The sequence below is a fragment of the Patella vulgata genome, chromosome 4 (assembly GCF_932274485.2).
Source record: "Patella vulgata chromosome 4, xgPatVulg1.2, whole genome shotgun sequence".
In the NCBI taxonomy this organism is placed as follows: domain Eukaryota; kingdom Metazoa; phylum Mollusca; class Gastropoda; family Patellidae; genus Patella; species Patella vulgata.
The window spans coordinates 47,436,949-47,453,896 of NC_065882.2; the positions used below are offsets into that span (position 1 = coordinate 47,436,949).

Below are 16,948 nucleotides of genomic sequence, written 5' to 3' on the forward strand. Positions count from 1 at the left end.
AAAATTGAGATTAAAAATGATAAAAGGGGTTTTCAAAAGCTAAATATAACAGAATATATCCAAGTTTGATTTCAATGAAAAATGAGAGATATATATGTTTATACTCCTACTGATCCTGTGCACAGGAATTTCCCCTACAAGAAAAATGGATATTAAAATAACCAAGCAAAATATTGACAGTTAATTTGTTATTTTGAACCCAGCAAAACTTAACCGCAGGATCTATGTTAATACACGAATGCAGGCCATGGAATTAACTTGTCGCAAAAGGAATAAAAAATAATAATGATACAATGCAGTTAATCCTGTAAAATCATACCAATTTGCATCAAATACTTTGTGTTTTTTTAAAACTATATTTTACTTATATTTAATAAGGGAATTTAAGAAGCATTTCCATGTAAAACAAAATAATAAGTATAATAAAGAGCATGACACTAAGACAAGTAATTAGAAATAATAACAGCTAAGAACATTTATTGACTATATACATGTACTTCCTTGAATTACCAGTCAAAACTTTCTTTGCAAAGCCACACTACAACTTTTGAAATCTTAAACAATGCAAATGTTTGTAGTAGGTAAAATAGATATTTGTTTTCTTAAAACTTTTCTATACACAATACCAATCTATTTGTAGATTTGGGGGTTAGGGCCTATATATTTTTTATTTTTAAAATACTATATTTGCTCAATAGTTTATTTTTCTTCGGAAATTATCTGGCAAGAAGAATGGTAGAGGTTTAATTCCTAGAATATAGAAAGTTTTGTCTGGCAAGTGAAGTAAAGATTTTATGGCATTTCTATGTACAGATTGATTATTTTTCATATCTAATATAAATTTAGTAGCAAACAGATAACATGTAAAATTTTGACCTCATTTATATTCTCTTCTGCTTCCTACAAATAAAGAGATGAGATGATACAGATGATGATGGTGATATGAAAACTGATGAGCTAACAAACAACCATACTCCTTGCAGTGTTTCATTTGATTAGAGCTAATCCCACTTAAAACTGCTGTAAAGGAAGCAAATTTCTTTTCTAAATTATGACTGGTCAATAGTCTGATTAACAACCAATAGGTAACTGTGTAACAGTATCATTACGCTTTAAACAGAGCTCCAAATTGGACCAAATATGTTCACAACGTTACGTCATGACTCACGATTTTATTATGCCCAATTAACCAGTGCATAGCAGAGTATTGCAGAAAAACTAATTGCGTGACAAACAAGGCTATCAACAATACTGTTTGGAGACGAGCAGTACTTTCACCGTTTTTAATACCTTAAATCACTGCCTAAAGTTTTAAGGAGGACCCCAGATTAAACGAAGGGCTGTCATGTTGCTGTACTTGGGATAGATTTGATTGAACGGGAAGAATTGACACACTCCCTGAAAAGCTCAAGTATCAGAAGCCAATCCAGCAATGGCCAGAGAGGGATTTCTCAGGCCATTGCTTCAGGAATATGACAAACAACATCTTATCATTTTCCACCCCAAATTTCATTAAGGAGTCTTTTCCCTTACACAATAATTAATACATTATCATAGAATAATGAAACATTTTCTCTGAAACATCATCAGTTTTCATATAAAGTGACACAACCTGATATTTCCCCAAATATGACATTAAGAGAAAATAACTTAGTCCACACTTGCTGTTGAAAAAACTCAAGTTTGTCAAAAAAAAAAAGACCACTCATACAGTACAACAACATTCTAGATGCCCCATGTTCTGTGAATAATCGGCCAAACCTCTATGAAACATCAACAGATGACTGGCCTCACATCAGCAGAGGATCTACAGTGCTTCCAGCAATAATCGTAGCTTAATATCAGTAAACTTGACATAAATGTAAAAGAAAACATAACTGCAGAGTTAAAACAGACTGAAACGTATTTGTGTCTTGCTTTTTGGACCAGATATGTGTAAAACTTTGGGATTTAAGCTTGTGCTGAAGAAACCCTATGATCTACCGATCGGGAGTAAAATGTGGGACATGTAGAATGTGGTTGTACTGTACATTTCCAAAAATTTCATTCCAATACTATATGACGAACAATTTGTCAACTATGAAATCAAATAATAGATCCAGTCCACACTCTATGATTTAAAATATGTTTCTATGAATATTACCAATGATTTACTATGTGGATATAAGCACCTTGTTTCTACTGATCTATTCTAGGATTATCTATTAATCTGTATGATATATTAATTCATCTAAGTAATATTTTAATCATTAATTGATCAAGATATAAACAAGATTATTCGTACATATATATATATAAAGAGATAAAGACAACTAGGTTTATTTGTTTATATCATTTATCTATACTAATTCCTACCTTCTTTGGACTGGTTGTTTCTTCATCCTAAAACGAAGAAACATATTTTTAATTCAGCAACTCCAGAACAGAAGATGAACAATATCACAAAATGCTGAATGTTGAATTTATATATATATTCTGGTAAAACTGTTGCAATATTCATACCCCTTGAGTCTTGACATTGGTACAAGTTTGTCCTTAAAATTGAAGACTTGTGTTTCAATCAAAAGATAAATATCAAGTTTTGCTATACACATTTGGGAGTAGTAAAACATTTGAGGAATTATAATGTCAATTACAGGTATATATATTTAAGAGACACCTACAGAAAGTCAACAAAACAAATACACAGAGACATTCAGTATTTCAAAAGTTTATCAGTGAATCTAAAATGAATTTCATACAAACCTCTGTTACATTGACGTGAGCGATAAACATTTTTCCTTCATAAGCTAATCGTCGAATCTGGTTCCTGAAAAACAATATGCCAAGTATTAGTATATTTAGAGCTGGATTTTAATCCAAACTGAACTTACCTTATGAAAGAAAGCTGCAATATGAAGACATTAGTTCCTTTATTCCATTACTCTAGTATCACAGCACAGTTATTGTAAGAGGTTTTATAAATTAAAATATTATAATTATATTAATTTTTAAAAATCTAATATATTCTTCAAGCATGATAATACTGAGTTACAAACTAATTAAAATCAGATGTTATTTCTGTTCCTTTATTCAGATATTTACAACATTCACAGATTTTTTGCATCACGTTTAGATTGGTAGGTTGATTCGCAGATAACTAAACACAGTCAATAATGAAATGTTGTTAAGAAAAGATGAAGTGGAACAGTAAAGTAATACAGAGTTATGAGCCAGATATATGACAACAAATATTCAAATGTATATTTGACTACAGAATAAGAGTAATGCAATACCATTTGAAAAGTTGTGTGCGTCTACTTCCACGGAAGGTCATGATACCTTGATGAGTTACTCCTAGATACAATTGATCACCCCGAGAATCCTACAATACAGATTTGTTTGTATTAATGTAAATAGATTATATCATATATTATTGTAAATAGATTAGGTTATAAATATAATCAGAACCTAATTTCTTAAAAGTATCAATAAAATATTGACATGCTTTCATCTTAACACATAATATTGATAAAAGGAATTCAATAATCTGTACACAATGGATTACGAATCAAAACTTTGCTTGCTTTGGAAATCTACAATTAACTGATTTCTTACACTCTAAATCTATTCACTTCCTGCCCATTGTAATGAAATTTCTTTAAAATTGTTTATGCATAGTAAAGGCAGGGCTAGAAATTCGTCATTTTTTGCGAGAATCTAAGAGGATTCTCATATATGCCATCTGCACCTCCTCCTAATATTCATTAATAATAGAGTTTAAAAAAACAAAATTGTGTTTATTGCATTAATCTAAAACACCAAAATACAAGAAGAATGATAAAAATAAAAAAATCAGATGGAATTTTTGGTAAACACTAAAATAATGTCAAAAGTAATATCCAGAAAATGCCTTAGCCAAAAACGGTGATACGGCACCATGGCATTTCTTCATAGCACAATTTTTAGTCTTTTGTCCACCACATAACTAGTCACTTAACTTGCAAAAGTTTTTATTCATTCGTCGATGATAAGACAAACGGCACAATGATACGTGACAACCATAACTGAAATTGCTATAAAATAAAATTCTGAACAACTATGATATATCCTTCAATAATATTTTTAAAATAAAGCCTCTGTCAGAATGTGTATAAAATTAAAAAAATCATAACGGTAAACGCTATTTAAAACTGGTTTATTGACCTAATTCTAACCGATATGTCACGTGTCATTGGACAATACCCACTGTTTCTCTTTCTGTTTCTGACCAGTTGTATTTGGTGTTCTATCAGGGAATTATATTCAATGAAGATTTAAATTAACCCAACAACTGGTCAGTGAATTCATCAATGTATGATCCAGTTATTATTTTAATATCTACCGGTACCTGGAATTCACACGGACGGAACGTGGATGACGTTCAATTCGCAAACCATGCCGAGATCGTCTTCATTCGCCATAACGAATTTTCAGCAAGCTTGTTTTGTTTTGTTACCGGATTATCAAAATCACCGTTAAATGTGCTAATTACTCGGATTATGAACCACATATGTCCGATTCTCTCTAAGGTATGACTGTTGTTGTAGCCGACAAGCAAGTTGATTGACTTCTTTATTAACAAGTAATAATTAACCTGTTGTAATTTAGCCGAAAGTAGATTAATTTATATAATACCATAGTGGCATTCAATAGTCGGACTCGGACTCGGCAATTCTCTGAGTTTTTTTGGGTTTTTTTAGAAAATTTTTAAGCGAATCCTTGTAGATTCCCAGCGCAAGCTCTTGAGAGAATCCTTGCGCGAATCAGATTCGGAGATTCGCGTGAATTTCTAGCCCTGAAAGGTTGCTTTTTCTAATTTATATGGGTAACTTTTTTACAGAAGACTAATGTAAGAATAAATAGAAAATTATCAAAATAAAATTTGTAAATCAAGATTGTTCAATTTGTAATTTTAGAGTACAAGGAAAATTGTGATCCATAGTCCATTATGTAAATTTCTCTTCTTATGTCTGTTTTTATACTTATTATTTGACTTTTTTTTAGATGTCAAACCCGTCTTACTAGACATAGCCATGACATTTATTTAAAAAAATGTTCTTACCTTGACTTGATGGGGATCAACACCATATGTATCTAGCGTACACCCTTTCCTTAAAAAGTTACCTTCTGCTTCAGATGGCACTTGGCCCCTTAAAAAGAAATAAAGGCATATTACTTTTCTTTTATTTAAACAGTTGCAACAAATTCTAACTTAAAAGGAAGATAGATCTAAATAAATTCAGTTATTGGGGAGTTATCTCCCCTTAGACCACAGTCTTGAAGGATAGTTACACAATGAATCTAGAGTAATCAACCTACTTGAGGGTCTTATGCATTTCCATTATCTGTTCTTCCATTTTGGCATTTTGTTTAGGAAGCATCTTGAACTCACTTATATAACCTAGTGGATGATCTTCTTGGTCATAATCTCCAACTTCAGCTGTAAAAAAAAAGCCATATTTAAATCATACATTGACAACCCTTCAGAAATTATTAAAGTTAAGCTTTTATTGTTACCAACATCAGTAATGCTGCCATTTTTGGTATAATTGAGGTTTCAAAGAAAAGACCATTTCTTTATCGGTTTTAAATTTTTTTTTTGTCATGGTTATTTGAAATATGTCATATAAAATAAAGCAGACTTTTTTCTTTACCCACTTTCCATTAGAACCATATAATCCTCTGTTTACTCTACTAATGCAACTACAACCTTTCAAAAATATTGTGATATAAAATGAGCAGTATAAATCAATACGATGATCAATAACAGCTCAAACTGCTACACGAAAGGTTTCAACTATTGCATTGTTATTCCTTGTTTAAACAACAATAAAAATTTATTAATATGTTTGTAGGGTTTACTATTTAATCTACCAATACTCAAGACTGTAAATTCTTTGGAGAAACTGCTATTATCATCAGTCATTTTTACAGCAAAAAATTATTGGATTTCCAACACACAAGTAAATGGTATCAAATATACTGGTACTTACATTGCACGATGTATGCTGCTAATAAAATAGCATCTTGTGGGGAGCAGAGTAAACGGCCATGGTGTAGGTCCCGACGTAATTGAAGGAACATAAAATATCTAAAAATAAAAAGAGATTATTTATCAAGTAAACAGTTAACCCAATGTCATCTATGTACTTAGGGCTGGATACAACGGAAAGTTGCATGCAAAACAGTATATAAGCAGTCTTGCACATGCGACTTTGAAAAACACCAGTTGCAGCTACAGGTAATTGCACACGTTTTACTGTTATGCAGTCAGTTGGAAGCAGTACAGGGACATAGATGTATAAGCAGTTTTGTAACTTATGCAATTAGTTCTGAGGGAATGTTTAGAATTCGGTGTACTTCATAGCTTTTGTATTAGAAAAAATGATATTACCATGAAATAGTAGGAGCAGTGTTTCAAAATTTACTGCTAACCTTAGATGATAGTGTCGCCATTTTTTACTGAGCACATGACAATCATGTGTTTCCTTTGACCCAAGTTTAGAGGCAGTGGGGTCGGTTGCATATTAATCAACATAAGCACCCTCAGAGTCCAGTTGCAAGTACTTTGAGGTACTTGAAACTATATGTGCAAAGACGATATAAGCGGTAGGCATTTGCAGTTGCATACAATCGCATGAGAGAGAGAGAGGTTTTAACTCCACTCGACACAAACCAGGTCATTTCGGGACTAACATATGGTTCAATTTATTTCAATAATTCACTTGCGCATAGGGGTCTTTAGCAGTGGGAGGAAACTTGAGAACTAGGAAAAAACTTACGAGGTTGGACAGGCAACCCTACTTCTTGTCATGCACAACCGGGGAATCGAAACCGCACTAGTTGACTCAATGACAGACCTTATGATACAACACGCACACAATAACCATTCGGCCATTAAAAAAGCGGCCACCATAGCCTCCCCACCCCCCACCCTGCACTGGATAGCAATGGCAGCATAAGTAAGGCATTAAATTCATAATCATACCTCTGCATTACTGTCATAATATCTCAAGAATATTGGAATTAGTAATTATTTATGAATCTCTTTAATTATCATATTAGTTTATAATAATAGTATTCTACTTATACATTACCAAAGCTATATAGTATTTTTTTATTTATCAGATATTATATTTTATAACACCAGCTGGTTACTGTCAAATATCTACTACAACATGTCTTTCATGTTAGCTTTTATAAAAATAGCAACATTTTCAACATGCCTCAAAAGAAAATTGATTTTTGCTTTTATCTTTTATTTAAAATTAAGAATTTGTTAGGCTATATGTGAATAGAATGATTAATTCCTGAAGGTTTTGATAACGTAGTGTTTTGTGAATGTTGTATATTTATAAAAGGCTTGGCTAGAAATGATACATCAACATGAGTTAGGTCAAGTAAACCATGTAGGAAGTCCTGATTCATCATCAACTTCCATCACTTAATCATTAAAACAATAATATTCCTTACCATTACATTCCTTTAACTTCCTTCTATTTCTTGTAAATGTTTATTATTATGCAACAGATTCTATTGCTATTAAAGATAATGAAAATAACCTACACAACATTAGGACCGGTGACCTACATTTAGCTCAATCATTAGATACTGTAATATTTAAAGCACACCGAAATAAAATTTAAGTTTCATTTGTTTCTCTTCAATTGAAAATATTTTATATCCAAAAAGCATTAATTATACACTGTATAGTGCCATTTATATGAAGGGATAGATATGAACAGGTTTGTAAATGCTGGATGTCGTTTTTTGAAGCGATGTGTGTACTGTGTAGAAGTTAGAAATTATAAGGAATAATGAAATACTATTATTTAAGAACTGAGCAAATGTCAAGATCACCTATAATTACATGTCTAACTCTAAAATCTGCAAATAGAAACCTGTTGGAGCCAATCTCATAATTATCTTTAGTTCAGCTTGCCAGCAGTATTTCTTGTGATTCATGGACGGCTTTATCTCATCCACCCGTTAACCACAATATATTCAAATGCAATTCCATGTACTTTTGCAAATAAATGACTGAGTCATGCCATTGAAAATTTTATTTTAATTGAAATAAAGCCTCTATAAGAAAATAAATCAAATTTTGTTGCTTTCTGTGATTAGCAGAGTAGACTTTGAGACACCATTTGTGTAATCAAAACTAGTCAAACATTGATTTTAATCAAAATCTATGTGTTAATAATGTCACAATTTAAGCTAAATAAAATAGTCCTACTGTTTCTGTTATGACAATGTCCTTTTTAGCAAATCAGTCAAATTTGTTTATTTTGTTTGTCAAAATTAACTATAAAGTTGTGTTTCTGCCATTAAACACAATTTCTAATTTAATATGACTTATAAAGGCTGATTCAAGTAGCTGTCATCATTGCTCGAGTAGGTGACTCCCTCCTTTAAATTAATCATTTGATTCATTACGCAATATTTGATCATTAGTTTGCTATAGAAATTGGTCGAAGTTGTTAAATTTGAAGCTGTTAAAGTAAATGTTAAGAATGATGTAATTCAACTGCTGTTTTATACAATGATATAAATTACATAAATCTATAGCTACTGACATGAAAGTTAAAAACACTATATGACACTAGGTTTATTTTAGGAAAACATTGAGGAAGAAAAACATATTATTATTTGATTTAGGATGGCAGACGACATAGTTATTGATTCATTCTTTTGCCTACAAGAAAATAATTTATAACGACAATCTTGAGACAACAAATAGCATTACTCAATATATCAACATCATGCTGTACATATCTCCCCATACTATTATTAACCAATTAAAGGACAGTCTATTGCCTAATATTTCACATTATGGCTCTTTGCACAGTAAAGAGAAAAAACATAGCCATCAACTTGGACATGTTGTTAATAAAAATGTATGTATATTTATTATGTTTTTGTTATTGTTCATAATTGATATATGGTTGGGGAGACAGTAAAGACAATATAAAATACCTGCATGAAAATTATATATTATTTTTTCTCAAAAAAAAAGTTTGAAACCCTCTTAATTTGGATGGAGCCAAACTCCTGAAAAATAGTACCTATTGGATAAGGCCTCAGGGCCCTTATTCACGAAAACTTAAACTAAGATACAATTGAAATTTTAAGAAATACTGCAATTCGATTGGCTGACCAGTAAAATCAATTTGCATATATCCAATGAAGTTGCAGTATTCCTTAAAATTTTGGTTGTAACTTAGTTCAAGTTTTCGTGAATAAGGGCCCGGATTTCCAATAAAATTTTAGTGTATTTTTGAATTATCTGGATAAAATTGTTCTATAATGATTAAATGCTGAACACCACAATCTCTAGGGGCTGTAAAAATAAACAATATCTGTCCTTCAGTTTTCTAATATTTTTTCACCATTTTCCATCTGAGACGACAACGTAACGCTCGACATTTTGTATAGTGTCTAAGCGTTGGTAAAGATAGGTTGCCAGGCAACGAAACATATGGCCACAGCAGCTAAGTCGTCTGAGCAGTCAACAAGAGTTGTCGCATATTTTTTTCTATTGTCGGTAACGAAACATCTATAATACACTATAATCTGATTAAGAGTAACAACTCATTAAGTAATTATCAGAGAATCATTAGAATTTGTTTGGATTTTAGTTCTGCCCCATGCTAATGTTTAGTATACAAAACATTTAATATCATGGATTTAGCTGTTCAAGATATCAAAATTTATTGTAAATCAATATACTTGTTCATCTCAAGACCTTAAACTCTGTGTATCAATCTAAAGTCAATCAGATGATAACTTTGATCGCTGGAACATCCACAAGATTTTTTAAAGTGACCATCAGGGCGGTCGGTAAATTTTCAGTTGATTAGCAGCACTGCTTATCAAAAAGTCCAATTTTGCCAAATTTGATTAGCAAATTTAAAGATAGGTTGCCAGGCAACGAAACATACGCCCACAGCAGCTAAATCGTCCGGGCAGTCAACAAGAGTTGTCACATATTTTTACTTTTTTCGGTAATGAAACATTTATAATACACTAAAATCTGATTAAGACCAACAACTCACGAAGTAATTATCAGAAAACTATTAGTTCTGCCCCATGCTAACGTTTAGTATACAAAGCTTTTAATATCATGGATTTAAGTGTTCAAGTCATAAAAATTCATTGAAAATCAATATACTTGTTCGTCTCAAGATCTTAAACTATGTGTATCAATCTGAAGTCAATCGGATGATAACTTTGGCCTTTAGAGCGTCACAAGATTTTGCAAAGTGATCAAGGGTCATAACTTTGGCAGTAATTATCGGAAATTGTTGAAAATCAATAGGCTTCTTCGTCTCATGACCTTAAACACTGTGTATAATATCAATCGGATATTAACTTTGGCCTTTAGAGCGACCACAAGATTTTTTGAAGTGATCAAGGGCCATAACTCTGGTAGTAATTATCGGAAATCGCTGAAAATCACTAGGCTTCTTTGTCTCAAGACCTTAAACACTGTGTATAAATTTACGGTCAATTGGATATTAACTTTGGCCTCTAGAGCGTCCACAAGGTTTTTCAAAGTGATCAAGGGCCATAACTCTGGCAGTAATTATTGGAAATCGCTGAAAATCAATAGGTTTCTTCGTCTCAAGACCTCGAACACTGTGTATAAATTTAAAGTCAATCAGATATTAAGTTTAGCCTCTTAGAGCGTCCACAAGCAATTGTGGACTCCGGACCGCCGGACGGACGGGTCAGACAATGTACGACCATATTTCAATGTGGGCGTATAAAAATTGATTAGCAGTTTTTCAGTTTCAACATAAAAACCTAAATAACAAGATATTACTTTAGTTCATAACAAATATGATTAGATTCCATTCTGACTATTCGTAGATTTTTTAGCACTGCCACAAGTACTTGTGACAGTTTGTGAATGTGATGTAGACATTTAGTTAGGTCTTATGTCTGAAGCCAATTCTTGAAAGTGACTTCCGAAGCCCCACTCATTTTAATTGCTATTTTTTTGTTACGTTAGAAATCTTCGTTAGAAAAAAATTTCGTCTGCTTTTTATAATGTCTTACTATTTTTGTTCAATCGGGCACACCTCGATTAACTAGACACACGCGATATAAACAATAATATTTTATGGGAATTTTTACTTTGATTTATCATTTTACAATACGTTAACATGTATTTATTTTTTTATATTTTATTTACAATGTGTGGGGGATACACTGGATTTATTTCTTTCAAAATGAATATGATATAATTACTTGATGTCTCGCAACGTGAGTGGTACTACTTGATTCCCTATTTCCAGTTTAATAGTCCCTATTCATAGAGTTATGTCCCTGTGTTATATAGTATTGTGTCTGGGTAGTTCGAGAAGAAAATGTCACACGGAGAATTCAGTTTTGTTTATAAAATTTTATTCAACATTTAATACACATTGAAAGTGTTGAGTAAGCCTTCTAGTCTTCAAAATGTGGATTATTCTTGTGTCAACATCCAAAATGACAGGCATATTATTAATGATTTGCAGTAACTGCGAATCAAAAACGTTAGATTTTAATTTTTGGTTAGCAACGGACAAAATATGTATCGCAAATTGCGCTGCGATACTGGTTGTCAGCAGCCCTGGTGACCATGGGCCATAACTCAGATAGTAATTATTGGAAATCACTGGGCTTTTTAGTCTCACAACCTTAAAAACTGTGTTTAAATTTAAAGTCAATCAGATATTAACTTTAGCCTATAGAGCGTCCACAAGATTATTCAAAGTGATCAAGGGCCATAACCCTGGTAGTAATTATCGGAAATCGTTGAAAATCAATAGGCTTCTTCGTCTAATGACCTCAAAGACTGTGTATAAATTTCCAATTAATCAGATATTTACTTTAGCCTCTAGAGCGTCCAAGACCAATTGTGGACGCCGGACTGACGGACAACGGAGACGAGAGAGAAAAAAATGGGGTTTAACCTCCACTGACACAAACTAGGTCATTTCAGGACTAACATGGTTTAATTTTGTTTCAATAATTCGCTTGCACGTACGCGTCTTTAGCAGTGGGAGGAAACCAGAGGACCCGGAGAAAACCCACAGGGTTGGACAGGCGACTCTACTGATTGTCACATACAACCGGGGATTAGAAACCACGCCAGCTGACTCAATGACAGGCCTTATGATACAGCGCGCACATGCTAACCATTCGGCCATCAATGTTTGTAGCTGCCGCATCTGTTCAAAATGTAAACATCCGGGTTCCAGGTTCCATCCAAATCGAGGCTCAGGGAGTGTGTCTGCTATTCTGCTATTTCACGCTATATTACGTTTACACATCTAATCTACATGGAATTTGTTGAAATTTTAATCATTAGAATTTTTGATAAGTTTATTTTCCATCCATCACATTTTTGATAACGTTATTTTCCATCCATCACATTTTTGATAATATGCCAAGAAAACTAACATCTCTTTAGTGGGGTGGGGAAACATTGTTATGAGACTCTTCAATTGTTAAATCCAATGCTGACTGTTAGCTTACCGTGTGATTTCTTCGTGTAACTTCATGGGTTCTGCAGGGTAAAACTTCACTCGAAAACACAAAACCATTGGATTAACTCCTGTGGATAGATATTTTTATAATTAAAGTTTATTATGTTTAAATAATCAAATACTGCAGATTGCAATAAATGGACGTTCAAGTCTTAAAGAATAAAGACAAAAATGATATCTTACAAAATCTAAAATGCTCACTTATGTTAGCCTATTTCTTGCTGTACACTAAATGTATATTAACAATATCATCAATTCATCTTGATTTAAAGGGGAATTCTTCTTTAGAAATTGATAAATAACAATCTTGACAAACATACTAAATATAGATAGATGTTCATATGATGAGTGTGTTTGATTTGAGGATTCGAAAAAATCATTAAATTTTTCATGGGCCTCCTTTACCAGCTGCTTTCACATGCAATACAGCACCCTGTATCATCTGGCTCTTGACAATAATTTAATAATAATACCTTTAAGTTGTTTATATACTGTTTTTATAGGATCTAACCAGTGCTGTAAAATAAACCAATATTAAGTATAATATAGGTATTTTATTTACATATTGCAATAATTTTGTCTGTTATAGTAGTATATTAAGACCATTTATCTTACTTATAATATCCTGTATAAGAGATGAAAATGACAGATTACTTATGGAATATATATTAAACCGTTATAAGTGTTGCTTCAGTTGTCTTTATTCAGGACCTACATTCATGCTATATGTCACATTTTCCATATTTTGTCAACCAACACGTATGCATCATTTTAAGAAAATTATTCATTACCGGTATACAAATAAAACAATCTATTTTCCATTTCGTACATAATTTTACTGAATCGACAATATGTATAATACAAGGACATTTAGTGAACCCCGAAGGAAGGCAATTATTCTTTGTTCATACAGTGGAAAAAGTACTTTTCACCCATAGAATAGAGTGTAATGTTACTGATAAAGTAGATAATATAGGTAATAATATCTTCAATCTTGTCTGTTCCTGTGGTAGCTATTCAAAATGTCACAGTAGACTAATAGTAAATCTGGTCTTGTCATTTACACTGTTATATCTAATACATTATTTTGTCACTGTAATTTCCATCACCTCCTTCTACCAAGGTCAACTAAAATTCCTCTGAGAAAGTTGACAAAATACATGTATATTTCCAGACTACAAAATATGCCCACAGCAGCTAAATCCTTCCAAGCAGTTCATAAAGGCTGTCACCTTTTCATTATTGTTCCCTTTAAAGGACACTTAACACTGATCAAGGGCAACAAATTTGATAGGCTTCTCGTTCTACCTAATGCTATATAGTAAACAAAACTTGTAGCAGTAATCAGATGAATTATCAGAATTCTTAAAAAGATAGGTTTCTTCGTCTCATAACCCTAAACACTGTGTATAAATTTAAAGTCAATCGAATATTAAATTTTGGCCCCAAGAACGTCAACAAGATATTTCAAAGTGATCATGGGCCATAACTCTGGCAGTAATGTAGTTATTGGAAATCGTTGAAAATATATAGGCTTCTTTGTCTTATGACCTTAAAGACTGTGTATAAATTGAAAGCCAATCAAATGTTAATTTTAGCCTGTAGATTTTTCAAAATAATCAAGGGCTGAAAATCTATAGGATTCTTTGTCTCATGACCTTAAACACTGTGTATAAATTTAAAGTCATTCGGATATTAACTTTAGCCTTAGCAATTGTGGACGCCGGACCGACAGACTTTTTGTTGTTTACTATCAATAGGCTTTGTCATCACACGATCATAAACACTGTACGTACTGTAACTTTGAAGTCAATATAAGAATATTAAGTCTATAGAGTGTCCACAACATTTTTCTAAGCAATCAAGAGCAATAATTCCTACAGCACATTTTTGTAAGTAATTAATGAATATACATGTAACTCCCATAGGTAATTAGGTTTTCAGTAGGTTTTTTCTTCCCCACATGAAATTTCAAGTCAAATGTATGAAATATTCTGCCTCAAAAGTGTCCACAAGATTTTTATGCAAGTTCGAGAGTCATAACTCGAACATTAATTATCAGAAATCGCTGATGAATAGTTGATGACTATTTTAGCATCTAGAGCATTCACAAGCAATTGTGGATGACAGATAGATGACATGAAGGCATGACGACAATATACAGCCATATAGTAGAAAAAAACAATGACAATATAGTAGAAAAAACAAATTCTATGATGGATAGACAAAAACTTACTCTCTGTTTTTCTGAATCTACATATCTCAGACCAAAGTAATCCTTTTCTACTATGTTCAGTTTTTCGCAGACCCTTTCGAGTAGCCATTGTCCGATTGTGTCTTTCTGCAAAATAAAAGAGAATGCATAAACTTTAATAACTTAATTAATTTAAAACCTGTGTCCCCAAATTGATAATGTTAATCAGATGAGGTAGTATTACATACTGTAGCTTTGCAAAGTTTTGATTCAGGAACTGGGGGCACGACATACATGTATACTACAACACATTTATTATTGTTTTTCTACAATAATACTGAGTAGAACTGCAGCAACAGTTAGCACTTAAAAAACTCTTGATATAGGATTACTGTTTTATCAAAATTTTATGATTAAATTCAGAGTATTAATATTCAGCAAATAATCTGACTGTGTGCTAAGTAAATTTATATCTCTTCCTCCCACTTGCAATCTTAAAACAATTCAAATTCCTGCTTGACAATTACTTTAAATGAACTTTAAAAAATTCAACTTGAGTCAATGTTTATCTGATTACACTGTGATATATTTGTTCCTGGGTTGATTATTTAAACTTTACATTGTTTGTATTTCTTTTTTTGTTAAAAAATATCATCAAAACATTGGCAATAAATGTGTTAAAGGAATGTTTTGAGTTATCAAAAGGGCGAATAGCTTAAGGACTAAGAAAGACTGGGAAAGGTTAATGATAATGAGGTTATTAAACAGCTTCATGTTATCATACATGTATCTGTAAGTCTTATACATTAATAAATAATGCACAATATGTGCAGGTTAAAGGTTAATTGCTTGTAGGTTTTTCATGAGGGATCAATGGATTTGAATTTGATATTGTTACCTACAGAATTACACAGACATCGTTAATTACTCCTTCTTTATCCAGCTTATATTATGTCTTAACAAGATGTCTGCTGCAATTACTATTTATATCACATGTATACATATAATAACTGTCTACAGTACTTATAATGAACATTTTTCTACCAAAATAACTTGCAGACAGACTTAATATGAAATGATTATTTAAAAATAACTGTGTCTAGTCAAATATGGTTTATTCCTATTGCACTAAGTAGTCCTATATTTTATGTCAACATAACATTGAAATAGTTCTAGAGGAGATCTATACCAATATTTGTGACTGTTGTTTGTCTGTTCAAGGTTGGCGGCTACACTAGGGGTGTCCTGAGGCTAAAATTTGGTGTATAGAGGTAGCCTGGACCGGGGAGTAACATGGGCTAGGTGGCATTGGCATTGGCCCACTGCTTCCGGTTTCAGAGTTTATAGGCACAACCCGGGCAGTGCCTATTCATCAGCTAGTAATTTACGTACATTGCATGATAGAAATGTAAGTAATTATATTTTAAGTACTAGGTAGAATATAGGTAGAATATAAGAAGTAATAAAGTAATATATCAATATGTCTGTCTAACTACCGGTATATGAAGTATTAGAGAAATTATATTTCTATTTTCACCCAGTCTAAATTATTGATTAATACTCTTACAGCTAGATGACTCATCCACATACGCTTTCAATATAAACAAATATTCTATATATAAAATAACAATTTTACAATTCAATTTATATAGCTTATATCTATGCTTATATAGATATTATGACTAAAATATCAGGAAGTCTACTTGACTTCCCTTTATTCGGGTCATATTAGTACATGCACAGCAAGACTTTTGACTTGGTTTCTTCAATGGGTAGCTGCACTCATCTTGTTGTTGTTGTTGTTCTTGGGGGTGATGCTCTTTCGCAAAAAGCCCAAGGCTCCGCCAATTCAAGTACAATCAAAATGAAATTTGGCATACTTGTTCCTTGAACAAGTGCTAGTCGATTGACACACTTTGATTTTTAATATGTCATAATTTCAAGATGCCTGCAAGAATGTCTTGCTCAGTTCTTGGACCATAGTACGCTCATACTTGTTTACTGAATTCCAACATCTTCATTATGCATGATAAAGACTACCGGAGAGATGTGCATCCAATGAACCTTAATGGTGAGAAGTTTACAGCCAATTTAATGTGTGCGTCCATCCATACCAGTTTGATTATAGTATACCATATGTATTAAATCTATGTTGTATCTTTCAAAATTAAAAGGCCATTTGATCTACACGTAT

The 16,948-nt window shown here is 32.3% G+C and overlaps 1 protein-coding gene across 35 annotated transcripts in view; it reads right to left on the reverse strand.

Moving 5' to 3' along the window:
* The window catches only part of LOC126818912 (FERM domain-containing protein 5), a 49,080-nt gene that overhangs the window by 13,731 nt on the left and 18,401 nt on the right, over nucleotides 1–16,948 (reverse strand). For 26 of the 35 annotated variants that reach the window (XM_050546582.2, XM_050546579.2, XM_050546575.2 and 23 more), the window contains exons 2-11: nucleotides 14,797–14,901; nucleotides 13,034–13,076; nucleotides 12,550–12,628; nucleotides 6,015–6,112; nucleotides 5,341–5,461; nucleotides 5,084–5,171; nucleotides 3,276–3,364; nucleotides 2,746–2,809; nucleotides 2,356–2,382; nucleotides 877–900 (exon numbers count right to left, since the gene is read on the reverse strand). In XM_050546582.2, the coding sequence (XP_050402539.1) occupies nucleotides 877–900; nucleotides 2,356–2,382; nucleotides 2,746–2,809; nucleotides 3,276–3,364; nucleotides 5,084–5,171; nucleotides 5,341–5,461; nucleotides 6,015–6,112; nucleotides 12,550–12,628; nucleotides 13,034–13,076; nucleotides 14,797–14,901 (738 nt within the window). Of the gene's footprint in view, nucleotides 1–104; nucleotides 135–876; nucleotides 901–2,355; nucleotides 2,383–2,745; nucleotides 2,810–3,275; nucleotides 3,365–5,083; nucleotides 5,172–5,340; nucleotides 5,462–6,014; nucleotides 6,113–12,549; nucleotides 12,629–13,033; nucleotides 13,077–14,796; nucleotides 14,902–16,948 lie in introns of all 35 variants that reach the window. The other 9 variants (XM_050546583.2, XM_050546578.2, XM_050546590.2 and 6 more) reach the window with 3 other exon arrangements.